Here is a 13,587-nt window from a genome sequence, read left to right as displayed (position 1 = left end):
GCCATGTTAATTGTTTTCCGCTGAAAGTTTGCCACAGTTTTAGTTCACCAGAATAAAGTTTGCAATCCTTTAGTGACCGGCTATTTTCGCTATTACATATGCCTTAAAGTTATTAATTCATAAAGTACGTTTGTAAGACAAAAGAATATGGAGATAAGATAAGTTTATTCCTGGCAGCAATGATATGTTTTGGGTCTCAAGTTAAAGTTTGAGAACCAACTCTTATCTAGCCCAAGGCAAGAGACAAAGGTTGGGACCCAGCTAGGCAGCACATGTTTAGCACACACACACACACTCCTGAGCTCTGGGGAGTGTGTGCTGTGTGTGCAGATGGTGGCACAAGCGGCAGCTGCTATGGCAGCTGAGGTGTGTCAGCCTGAGCATCTGTTTGAAGAGACCGGCAGCCCAGGGTTGCCAACTCAACTCAATTTATAAGCCACTTCAGGCTTGTTTTTGTGTGTCACTTAATATGGGGGGGGGGGGGAGACTTGTTAAAGTATGCTATAGTTGCTTGTTAAAAGTGTAGTTCATTTTTAAACCAGTGGCTCTGTTGTGACCCCCCACCATCTGAAAATATATTGTGCCTGGGACCCCCATAAAAGTTTTGCGTTGTTAAAATGTTTGATTGAAAATGAAAGATTTGTTCAAAAATAGCAGATGTATATAGGTTTAAAATGGTTAAACACACTAATGTGGCCTAGTCACTTTTTTGGGGCTTGTTTTCGTAGACCTGAGCGCTTGTTCCTCTCGCAGAATGTGGCAGCCCAGAGTAGCCCCCTGTCAGTACTCCCAGACAGGAAGATGCAGCTTGCCTTAGAGCAGGCATCTCTTCCGGGTTTTTAAACAGCTGGTGGATGGAATAGAAATGAAGCTCGCGCGCGGCTGCAACTTGCAGCGTGGGCAAAAAAACGGAAACGCTTTTCCCCACGCTGCAAGTTGCAGCCATGCACAAGCATCATTTCTCATTTCCACCCAACAGCTGTTTAAAAACCCGGGAAGAGACGCCTGCTCTTAGCTGCATCTTTGTGAGGCTACTGTCTGGGAGTGCTGTCAAGATTATCAGGGTCAACTACCAACCCTCTGGGGCGCCAGGTCCAATCTGCTTGTTGCTTTGAACTGCTGATGTCAAGTTAGGTGTAGCACCAACTATGGGCAGCGGTGGCCGAACGGATTGTGGAGCGGTCTTGATACCGGAAGGTCGCCAGTTCGAATCAGCGGTCCGACACGTTAAAATTACCACCGCTGAAGTGCCCTTGAACAAGGCATTGAACCACTACGATGAAATGTGTTCTATGAGCAGGGCCTGGCTGGAAACAAGTTCTTGAGCTTAGCCCAGATACCCTGGGTAAATATAGTAATCATTTAATTTCATTTCATTTGGGTGGAACTGGAAGTAGACTACAATGTAGTAGAAATACTCTGTTACAAGTGAATCTTACTCGAGTAAAAGTACATTATTATTCTCCTCAAAATATATACGTGAATACCGGTAACTAAAAGTACTCATTATGCAGAATGTTCAATTTCCTCTTTATTTCTTACTCCAAAAAAGTTTTCAAAATCTTTAAAAAAAAACAGCAGATCTACAATCTTGTAGATCTGCAGATTCTGTGTAAGAATTGAAGAATTTAAATACTCAAGTAAAGTAAAAGTGCCTACAAATTACAGTCTTGAGTAAATGTACTTAGTTACTTTCCACCAACGTGTGTGGTCGAGCAGCACTGCCTGAACCCAGAGTAGTATAAAAGAGAGTAACGACACTCCCGTTGACTCTCATTGTAACAATGGAATGCGGAAGTGCTCATTCTATATCAATGGAATAGTTCCAGCCATAGGAGCAATGTTTGGAACTATCGCCCATAGGCACCCGCTTTGCGGCGAGATCAAAGCGTGTCACCACTCTCTTATTACATTACTCTGCCTGAACCCTAGCGGCCTAAATAGCCTCCATTGGCTAAAGGCAGGGTTTCCCTCATTCCCTAGAATGAGGGGGCGGGGTTTCCCTTTAGGATGAAAGCTTACAGTGCTTACAAAAGCCATTAACCACTTAAACCATATATTATAATTATATGGTCCAAGTGGTTTCATTAAACCATATACTATTATGGTTTAAGTGCTTAATATCTTTTGTCAACTACATATAGTTGACGGGCCAGAGTTTCCTTCTACACCAAATCTCCTAGAACAAGAACGCTAGGGTTTAAATCTCCCAGAACAAGGACGCTAGGCTGGCTCCTAGCCCCATTTGGAACCTCACCCTCTGCCGTTAGCTCAGGATATCCCTGCATAAGTCAAAATGGGTCGAGCCCCCCAAAGGCAGTGCAGGCGAAAACCCTTTGCGCAGTATCATATCAAAAAAGTAAAAGGTATTTCTACAGAGCTCGAACTACAGATGATAAAATTAGGAGTGGAAAGTAACAATTTTAGAGCGGGGTGAAAGAACCGTTTAAATCAGGCTTAAATTGCTCATTTAGTCAGCCTGTGGCCAGTCAACTCCTGTCCACATGCGCAGTACTGCTAACATAAAATTGCATTGGGAAAACATGGTACTGGCTGAATCCATAAGCTTTGTAAGCGGTTGTTTCACCCCGCTCTAAATCTTTTACTTTCCACTCATAATTCTATCATCTGTAGATCTGTACTCTGGATACGATACTGTGAAAAGTGTTTTCGCCACTGCTTTTGGAGGGCTCGGCCCATTTCGCAATCCTACCTGGAGGGGAGAGAACAGATGGTGGAGGTGAACGTTACGTTACACTGTCCAGACTTCCCAAAACAAACTCAACTGATCAGGCTACTACCTGGCCTCACTCCCCGAACCCACCTCACCCCTGCCCATTTTGACAGGCTGGAATGGCTTACAGTGCGCTGTTAAAACACACTGTTTGGGTTGACGACCACCAAGGTAGGCTACCTGTCTAAATACTTTCTTAATGTCAATGAAGTCCACACCCACAACACCAGAGAGAGTTCAACAAACCATGTGCAACCCAGATTTGGCTCAAACAAGGGACTACTGTAAACTAATTTAGCTCCTATGCCTCCAAAATGTGGAACGCCCTACCAACAGCCATTAAGACATGTGAATCCATTGACTCCTTCAAAACCACTCTCAAAGGGCTGCAATTCGAAACTGGTAAAGTCTGACTTTACAAGAAGAGTGGGCACCTAGATGTAAAATGTAATATTTTATCCAAAATGTTTATAAATATATATGAATTTAAAAATTGTCTTGATCTAAAGTAGGCATATACATGATTTGAACATACACGGTACTGTTGGTACATCATCATCAGACTTAAATTTACCTTTGGGCATAAACTTTCCAAATGATTATTATTAGGCTATTATTTTTGGGGGGACCAAATAGCCAATTTTACATGGAAGTGCTCACTCTTCCCTAGTCACTAGGCCACTCTTGTCAACTAGGCCCTATGGCCTAGTGGCCACCCTTGCTGTCACTGGACATGATCTCCCTACTCTTCAATTGAGACATTTAGACTCAGGAGGGACACCTGCTGGTTGACAAGTGGTAGAGATGTGTTGTCCCACAAATTAAAAGTTAGGGATTGGTCATTAGAGCTGTAAATTGTGAGAGTTCTGCTATGGAAGTAATATGGGCTCTGAGTCCCCAAGTAATTCCAGTCCTTTCTGAAGACCTGGGATACAAATCAAATCAAATCAAATCTGAAAATCACTTACCCTACCTTTAAGTAAAAGTAGTTCTTCCACTATTGATAAGAATCCACCTGGCCAGTGAGGGAGGATGAGTATAGTGGGCTGCCGCACAGCTTTTAGCCTTCATGCTATTTTCAGACAGGATGAGACAGCTCTTTTATCTCTGTGCAGCTCAGCAACTTAAAGAGTTTAACATGAGTTATTTGTGGGTTGAAATAATCATAGTGTGCATTAGTTCAGGGAGCTGCTTTGAAGCAGGGACAGTCAGCCACACAGAACAACAAGGCCTGAGGCCAGAAATGAGCATGTTGGATGAGCTAGGCTAGAGAGAGGAGGGAGGCAGCAAGAACACACTGGAGTATAGATGATTGTATTACTCTACTTGTGAGGACAAAAACATTTTTGGACGACAATTTTACAAAAGCCAGTCTTAATTTTTTAGGGCACATTTTAACAAGCCTCACACCAGTGTTGGGGGTGGATGGGTCAATGGTTCCGACACAATTAGCCCTGGGCGCGCTCTCCTTCTCTCTCTCTCTCTCTCCTGCTCTCCTGTCTCTCTCCTCGTAACCTCGCGTCACCAGGCTTTCCACCTCGGAGGAAAGGGGGGTTGGCTATTTAGAGCAGGGGCTAATGAATCTTGGTTTACATAGAAGTCAATCAATTGGGCTTGTTTGGAGGGGGGTAAGGGGGGGGCTAAGCCTCCACCAGGTGGAGCCCCCCACCACCCATTTCGCCTTCACTGTAATGGTGTCTGTAATGGTGTGTAAAACAGAAAATCAAAACATTTGCCACGGACAAGGCCTAGTCTTTGCCACGGACACATTTGTCCGTGTACGGACATATTGATGACCCCTGCTGCTATCTCCACAGGACGGTGAGAGTCTCTCGGTGAAAGCCTAACATGGACGACTGGTCAATCTTCCAGCAGCAGGTCAGGTCGAGGTGTCTGAGCCGCTTGCAGCCGTCCAGCAGCACTCTGACCACGGCGGGGGTCACGTTGGTGCGAGCCACACACAGCTGCTGCAGCTGTCCTAGCGGCCGCGGTGCCGGGTGAGGGTCCGACCACGGACCGCCGGCAGCACCCATGTGGTGACGGAGGTGACCCCGGCTGGGTGGGGTCAGGAGGACGTGACGGAGGACGGAGTTCAACGGGCAGGGCAGGGCCAATAAGGAAACCTAGAACCACATGATGGAAGGAAGTTAAAATAAAACCTTGTGACTGAAAAAAGTTATTTTTAGGGCTGTCACCATTACGAATGTAAGTTGACGATTAATTGTCACACAAATAATTGTGATTAACAGTTTTTGGCGTCGAACATTGGAACTTATGAATATTTTTGTTTGCCTGGTAATCAAAACATGCACAGGGCAGAACAAACAAAACAAACAAAATGAATTACTGACTGACTGACACTGACATTATTTGTATACAAAACAATTGTGACAGGCCTAGTCCAAGTTGACGATTAATACAAATAATTGCGATTAAGTATTTAATTGTGTTTTTGGCATGGAAGTACATCATGAATTCCGTTTGCCGTTTAGGCTTCGTAATCAAAATTTGCACAGTGCAGATATGACAAATATATTTGAAAATGTATGAACATTTTCCAACATGGAAATGTAAAATGCAAAAATATGACCATCTAAAAAAATTGCCTGACTGACACCATTCAGTATTTTAGCCGTGACGTGAGCGCCCCCTCCAGAGATACTTCCGGGTCCTACTTTTGTGTCGCTTTTGTGTTCCCATAGAGTTATACTGTGACGCTAAATCTCGGACTAAATCTGAGACGAAAACAACCACGAAAGTCTAATTTTACCGCTTTCCTCGCAACAACAAAGCTGCTGCTCTCCCAAATCTGGCTGTGACAGGCCGTCTGCCCCACACGGAATACTATCGCCATTTTATTTAATTGTGTCAACTAAACTAGATTCAACATAATGGACTGTTACTACCTTCAATAATAATGATAATAATAGTCTTTATTGTCTCCACATCATATATTTTCTTTGTCATGGACACTTGTACAAAACATTAATAATTCTACTCGAGTTGGAAGCATTAAGACCCATTTTAACCCTCAATGGCTTCCTTTCTGAAAAATAACGTCATTGTAAAAAGATTCACGCGTTTAGATATTCTATTTACAATGAGATGCGGACAGGAGCTGGTGCCACTTGGACCCGGACATAACGTAGCACTACAAAATTACGTCGGACTTAAATACTGAATACTAGCGGACCACGTCATGTTGGCAAACGCTAACCTTCTCAAGCAGGGGCGAACCGGACAGGAGGCATTTGATCGCCCTCTGCAGGGACCTCCAGTACATGACAGGCATCATGATGCTGTGTTCATAGGAGAAGCTGCACGCACGCACGCACACACGCACGCACGCACACACACACACACACACACACACACACACACACACATAAGACTAATTATACTGGTCTATAAGGTAACAATAATGTCAAATTTAGCTAAAATAATGTGTCCTCGAAAATACAAGTGAACATAGTTCAACTCCTTAATAATAGATCCTCTGCCAACCACTTTTTGCAAAGTTTGAGACCGCGATGGAGTCCGATATACATGGCCGGTAAAGACTCACCCATGGTTTCCGCGTGTGGTTAGGGTTAGTTTAGAGGTAGGGTTAATAATAGTAATGTCCGACATACGTGGCCGGTTAAGACTCACCTGTGGCTTCCGCATGAAGTTAGGCTTAGGTTAGGGGTAGGGTTAGTAATGTCCGACAGTCAGCGCAACCAGACAGTGGAGTCACGAAGAGGGGGCGTGGCCAGAAAATCGGAAACTCTTTGCCGACGCCTGTCGCTCGGGCTATTGGCATCGGCAAAGAGTTTCCGATTTTCTGGCCGACGCTGCAAGTTGCGGCGTGGGTGGAGGTTCATTTCCATCCACCAGCTGTCTAAAAACCTGGAAGGGGCGCCTGCCGCTCGCGGCTTTTGGCATCTCCGTGACTCCACTGTCTGGAAGCACCCATACAGTGCTCAAAGTGACTACTGGGTTGGGCTGCTGGATGCAATGGGTTGGGCTACTATGTCTGACAGATATAGTTGACATATATAGATATTTCTCCCGCGTGCACTGCAGCACACACAGACATACTTGAGTGTGAGAGAGTGGAGATGCGGCAGGCAGGGCAGATGATGATGATGATCCCATTCGTCATCCCGGAGCTCCTCCCCTTCCTCTCCCTCCACCACCTCCTCCATCTGAAAGGGGCCGGGCTCCGCGCTGACGGACAGCTCCCTGAGTCTGGGACACGCCCCCAGGAGCTCCAGCAGAGGCGTCTGAGGGCCCGTCTTAACCCCCTCCATCATGACATTTCAGAGTTGATTGATTAATTAATTGTCGTACCAATAATTACGGAAAAATGTGTTTGCCTAATTAGGAGACATGTAAACTGTACACAGACCAGATATGATAAATAACTGAAATGACGTCTGGGGGTCCCTGGCACAAAACCTTTTTAGATGGGGGTCCGTGGCCAAATACATAACAATTATGCAAAACAAGTGCGATTATCTCAACTAATATATTGCCGTCAGGCATTTACTGGCGATCTGGGGTCGACCTACCTACCTCCAGGGTGAGAGAGGCCAAGTGGGAGGCCACAAGGTGCACAGACGGGAGCAGGTCGGACAGGGAGTGTGGGTATCTCACGGTGAGACTACTCAGCTGACCGGACGCCCAGCACCGGAGACCCACGGCTAACGGTAAGCTGTCCTCGTTGCTGTCGTAGTCCAGGGTTACGGAGCCGATGTCGGGGCACAGTCGGCCCACGGCCTCCAGGGAGGAGAAGGACAAGCCATGGATCTCCCTCAGGCGCAGGGTGAAACTCTCCTCCTTCTTTTTGCCCGGCGGCTTCGGAGCGGTTTCTCCCGCCGCCAGCGTGAGTTCCTTCTCTCTACCTTTGTTCTGCGCGTTGTCGTGGCCGTTCTCCTCCGGGCTCCAGAAGCAACTTGGCCCTAGGATTAGGATTGTCACAATTATGATTAGCGGTAGAACAAATAATTGCTAATACGCGTTTAATTTGTGGTTTGTTGGTACTGCACATTGGAACACAAATCAAAATGACATTTCTGTTTGCCTTTTTTGTAAAAATTTAAAAAAAAAAACTTGCAGATATGATAAAAAATCACACCCGTGTGAACTGAGTGGTGTAAGGTTTTATATAGCATGATCAGCTGTGGTCTGACGTAATGTCTGACGTAATGAAATAAGGTAAGGTATTATGTAGCCTGATCAGCTCTGATCTGACGTAATGAAATCACACCCGGATGTGATTTCACAACTGGCTTTTTCTGTGCAGAGAAAATGACCATGGTTGCTACGGTCATCCAGTTCACCCGGGTGTGATTTAATTACGTCAGAAATTATTTTGAACATAGCAACCATGCTAATTTTTTTCTGCACACAAAAGCCAGTTGTAGGAGTGGTTTACACCACTCAAAAATAGACATGACATAACAGAAATGACTGACAATGTCTGGCACCACCAATCAAAATGAATAATGTATTATGGCCAAAATAGGCCATATTTAATAATTTTAAAGAATATTCTAAAATACTGTAGCTCAAATAATTGCAATCAGACGAAATATGTAATAATTCCGTCAGACTTACTTGGACCTTCATCGCCACCCGCCTCCTCACCCTCGCTCTCACTCTCGCTCGTGGCCCACGGCCACGCCCTCTCGTCTCCTTCGTCCTCCTCTCCTCCCGCCTCCTCCTCCATTCTCTCTCTCCTCCTCCTCTCCCTCCACACCTCCTCCAGGCTGGGCAGCTCCTCCCTGGCCGTCAGGCCGTCCGCTCGGCCAAACTCCCTGCGCTGGATGAGGCAGCAGGCCTGGGCCAGGCCGTCCATGGCCACCCGCTGCAGGCAGGGCAGCGCCAGCAGGAGGTACGCCGTGGCGGCCACCGGGTCTCCCTCCTCCTCCCCGAAGCCGATGTCCAGCGCCAGGAGGCTGCTGAGAGGCAGCGGAGGCCAGGAGGAGGAGGTGGCTTTGGAGAGCACATTGAGTAAATGAGCTGTCTATATCAGTGGTTCTCAAACTATTTCATGTCAAGGACCCCAAAAATGTGATGTATTTGGCCGCTGACCCCCATCTAAAAATATGTTTTTCCAGGGCAGGGATCCACAGAAGCACAGATTTGAGTTAAAAACGTTTGCTGTGAAAGAATATGTATTCTTATATTCTATAAGATTTGCACACGTCCATGCTTCCATACATAAGCCTAATATCTTGGGTGGATATATGAAATCTTTCAATAGTTTATGTTGCTTGTAGATGAGCTATTTTCACTATTTTTGTGAGCTTGTTGAATCTAAGCCCCATGGCAACCTCATAACACAATACAAAAACAAAACTAAAATGAATCCTTTTCAAAAACCAAAGACTAAACAAAATGAGCAAACCCGCTTTAATAACCTAAATAAACTACAATAACAACCTTGATGAGAGTCAGTGGTGGAGGAGGAAGGGGAACCATTCGCCGTTCCTCCCAGAGGAAGCAGCGCGGCGGGGGAGAGGAGGTGACACCGGGACACGTCCAGGTGGCGCAGCGCGCGGCACCGGCGGACGAGCGTCCCGATCACCTGTCTGTCGCAGGGCGTTCCGGCCAGCAGGACGGAGCGGAGGCTGGGCAGACAGCTCAGCATGGCACACTGGGCCTGGGCAGGCAGCTGCTGGGCGCCCGACACATCTAGAGTGGACAACACCTGGCAGAGAGACAGAGAGTCAGATAGAGAGTCGTCCTGACACGTTAGAAAGTTCTCATTCCACTGCTCTGACACCAAAATGTGGAACGCCCTGACACACACCATTAAAGAGGAACACTGGTTTCTTTCAAAATTGCACATTTTGTGCCCAAGACGTCTGTGGACGTCCTTGGTATTACCGCACGGGCATAGCCCAAGACGTCTGTGGACGTCTTTGAAAAAGTAAATAAAATAAAAAAATATATATATATATATATTTTTTTATTATATTCAATTGATGAATTGAATACATAGACCCACAACAAGCCCTGGGACTTTTTTGTATTGCCCTTTTAGCTTTAATGTCTTTAATGTCAATTAAGTATTCAATCACTCAAACAAAGCATTCATCAGTGTGATGAGCATTACACTTGGCTTTACACAATTACACAAGGCTTGCGGCTTAAACATGTCCGTGCCTTGCCTGTGCCAATATTTAATTAAAAGGTCCTGAAGGACATGTCTGTAAGTGCAGTTCTTTCTCTTTGAGCCGTGCCCATGCACCAGGTCAACACTGAACTCTGATGAACTGTGCGCCCGGTAAAAAGGGAATCTACCTGTGCTTACTGCTTAGTTGAGCATGCACACATGATCTCCACATGATTTTGAGCTTTGATTTTTTGACATGGATATATTTGTGCTGCTGTTTTAACTAAAAAACATCTGTCATCAGGGTTTCGGGTCTCTCGAACATCATACCCCTCACTCAGTTGACCCAGCCGGGGTGATCAAGTCCCGACTTACGTCCCAGACTCCAGTAGCTACCCTCGATCAGTCCCATTAGGGAAAAACCAGGGCCGCACAATCCGTTGCTCCGGAACTACCCTGCCAGGACTGAGAGAACCAAATTCTGTCGCGTGGAAGGACTAGGCTCTGTGGGTTGACTCCTGTCCGGGCCCCTCCTACGTCTCACCAGGTCCACTCCTGCTCTCACCAGGCCCAGGACCTGTGCGTTACACAAGACTCCCAGCACCAGGCACTTCATTCAGGAGTGGTGGATTATAATTTGTTTGTTTTGAGGACTAAAACAAACATTAGCACCCGTTGCTTAAACAAACATTATGTTGTAATGATGTTGTAAGATGATAAGAGCGCCCCTCACTTCACACAGGTGTGATTTTTAAATACATCTTTGATTAGAATTTGAAGGAGATCAACCTGGCAGCGAGCGGCTATGAGGCTGCAGACGGCCGGGGTGACCAGGCCTGGACAGCTTGCCAGGGACAGGCTGTGGAGCTGGGGCACCAACAGGAGATGGATGGCTGCTCTGGACAACTGCTTCCTGGAGCTCAACATGTGAGTCAATTCCTCCACCAGATGACAAGCTGGGATGATGGGGGGGTGAGAGAAAGATTACAATCACCCACAGAGATTTTTAAAACATGACTAATGACACTGCATTTGAATAAAACCATATTTGATACACATACTGTAAGTAGGCTATCACCCACATGCTACTGATGATAGAAAATGTAATGACAAGCACAATCTCTTAATTCAAGAGCCGCCGCTCAGTGCACATGAACTCTCTCTCTCTCTCTCTCTCTCTCTCGATAGAGGCATATAAAAAACATGATGTATACACCCAATGCTAACAGACACTGCTAACAGACCCAATGCTTTACAGAGTTTACAGAGTATAGTTCACTTTGAATTATAACAATCGGTTGTGAATTGGCTGATAGTATAGCATGAGTTAAACTACCAGACGTCCTACAACAACCAAGATTATTTTTTGGGATGCAGTAAGTGTCACGTCCACAGCGTGTTGTAAGCTTGTAGATCTTCTATTTTTGGTACAGGACACGTCATTCAACAAAAAATAGATGAGGCTGACTAAACGGGCCCGACATTTAAACGGACCGGGGGCTATTGTTTGTAGGAGGCGTATAATACGCAAAATGGCATCGGACCCCTGGCAGTTATTAGGTAGCGGGCGGGTATTTGCGGCAGGGCTAGTATTTGGAAATATACAGGTAGACGCAGCTATAAGAGGGCACTCACGCAGCACGTTGAAAGGCCCCATGATGTGTCGGAACCAGTACTTGTCCAGGTAGTTGTCAGCGTAGTCTCTGACCCACAGCTTGTCCATGTTGTCGGCCACACTCAGCAGACAGAGCTGGGTCAGGGAGCTCACAGAGCCACCGTCATCCACACCACGGGTCCTCGGCTTCGTCCTCCTCGTCTTCTTCTGCCTGCCTCCTCCAGGCCAGCCTTCTTTACCCGAGGTTCTGTAGCCCCGGAACAAAGGCATGATATGCAGCTCTGACGATGAAAGACAAAAAGGACATACGTACATTGAGCGTTTTCTTTTGTAATATGGGAAGGTTTTATTTAACCACCCCTATTTCAGTGGTTCTCGGCCTGTGAGTCGGGACCCCACTCCCCATATGATTTGAGGGACAAAAAACAAACAATAAAGACAACGGTTCATGTGTACAACGGTGCAATTATGAACAATGAATGAACACAGCAATTTACTGCTGGCACAATCTCAAGATTCTCAAATAAGTCCATGCTGGTACCCCCGGATCAAGGCTATCATAGATCTGTATTCTATCAAGTCTGACTTTTGCTTTCGTATCTATAATCTTGGTCTCCATCTCTCTCTAGTCACTGGAAATCTGTGTGCAACCAATGTATACATAAGGGAAAAAAACATAAAGTGCTGATTGATTGAATTATTTTGCAGAATTACAGTACATTCAAGCACAACTCAATACAAAAACTGTTAACTGTGAGTGGACGACACCATAAAAAATCACACCTGTGTGAACTGAGTGGTGTAAGGTCTTACATAGCCTGTCTGACGTAATGAAATCACACCCGGGTGAACAGGGTGAACATAGCAACCATGCTCATTTTTTCTGCACAGTCTGTCTGACGTAATGAAATCACACCCGGGTGAACAGGGTGAACATAGCAACCATGCTCATTTTTTCTGCACAACAAAGCCAGTTGTAGGAGTGGTTTACACCACTCAAAAAGCATTACACTTGTTTACAAGAGGGTCCACCGTTTTCAATTCATCATAACATTTAGAGACAAATATACACTTCTATATAGCCAAAAACAGGAAATCATCATAAGGGGGAAAAACATATACAGTGAGGGGGGAAAGGGGTGGGTGGGGGATTCAGATTTTACGGGGGCCAGTTTCGAATTACAGCCGTCCGTAGGTGCCCTTTGAGAGCGGTTTTGAAGGAGTCAAGGGATTCACATGTCTTAATGACAGTTGGTAGGGCGTTCCACATTTTTGTGGCATAGGAGCAAGATGAATTCTGTAGTCACAGAGATGTTAACTCAACAATAGGAAGCTGGGTGCACTGTATTTTTCAATATAAAATGCGGTGACTATAGGGGGGGTATAGAGACCAAGACTATCCGAAAGCAAAAGTCAGACTCGATAAAATACATCTATGACAGTCTTGAAGTTCATAATGCATGCAGTATGCAATTTTGCCCAAGGTTGACCTGACCTAGATCAAAACACACATCCATCCCAAATTCCAAAAACGCGCGCGCGCGCGCACACACACACACACACACACACACACACACACACACACACACACACACTTAAAATACATGACAATGACACACATGACACAATCACAACCATTCTAGGGCTAAACGCAGCTATATATTTATCTTCTTTTCTGTGTGTGGCTGAGAAGGTTATGTTGACAAAATCACAACTAAAACATCACGTTTGTCCCTAATCTACGAGAGTGACTAGAGTCGAAATCTGATTCGATTCTGACATTTTCATTCTGACATTTTCAATCTACGAGATGTCGTAGATTGAAAATGTCAGAATCAATACATAAAAGACAGAGTCTAAAATCTTAGGCTAGTTTGTCCCATTTCCTGGTCCATGATACACACACACACCCCTCCCTCCCTCACTCCGTCTCTGACTTTTGCTGCCTGTCAGATAAAATACAAATATGATAGTCTTTACTCTTTATCCAAGGCTAACACAGTCGTACCTGGTACCTAATGTCAGGTCAGGTCGCAGGTTTGTTGTCTTCCTTTGAGAGAGACATGGCCAAATCAATCAACCTTTGAACGCAGCAACACTACTTACAACACTTCCTGTTGTAGTAATGTGTTC

General features: G+C 45.5%; 1 protein-coding gene across 2 annotated transcripts; it reads right to left on the bottom strand.

The window, feature by feature from the left end:
• Positions 1 to 4,315: 4,315 nt before the first annotated feature.
• Positions 4,316 to 13,587, bottom strand: LOC306934100 (uncharacterized protein). 2 transcript variants are annotated; one of them, XM_079516574.1, is made up of 9 exons: positions 13,463 to 13,587; positions 11,475 to 11,735; positions 10,629 to 10,795; positions 9,161 to 9,431; positions 8,336 to 8,713; positions 7,292 to 7,677; positions 6,815 to 7,020; positions 5,952 to 6,051; positions 4,316 to 4,857 (listed from the first exon to the last, which is right to left on the bottom strand). In XM_079516574.1, exons 2-9 carry the CDS (start codon positions 11,722 to 11,724, stop codon positions 4,540 to 4,542), a joined length of 2,076 nt encoding a protein of 691 aa, XP_079372700.1. In that variant the 5' UTR covers positions 11,725 to 11,735; positions 13,463 to 13,587; the 3' UTR covers positions 4,316 to 4,539. The 2 variants fall into 2 exon arrangements, with proteins under 2 accessions (XP_079372700.1, XP_079372701.1); XM_079516575.1 differs by having other exon boundaries at positions 9,164 to 9,431.

This window comes from Electrona antarctica (genome assembly GCF_951216825.1).
Source record: "Electrona antarctica genome assembly, chromosome: 12".
Lineage (NCBI taxonomy): Eukaryota > Metazoa > Chordata > Actinopteri > Myctophiformes > Myctophidae > Electrona > Electrona antarctica.
This window is presented reverse-complemented; position numbering and strand designations above follow the sequence as displayed.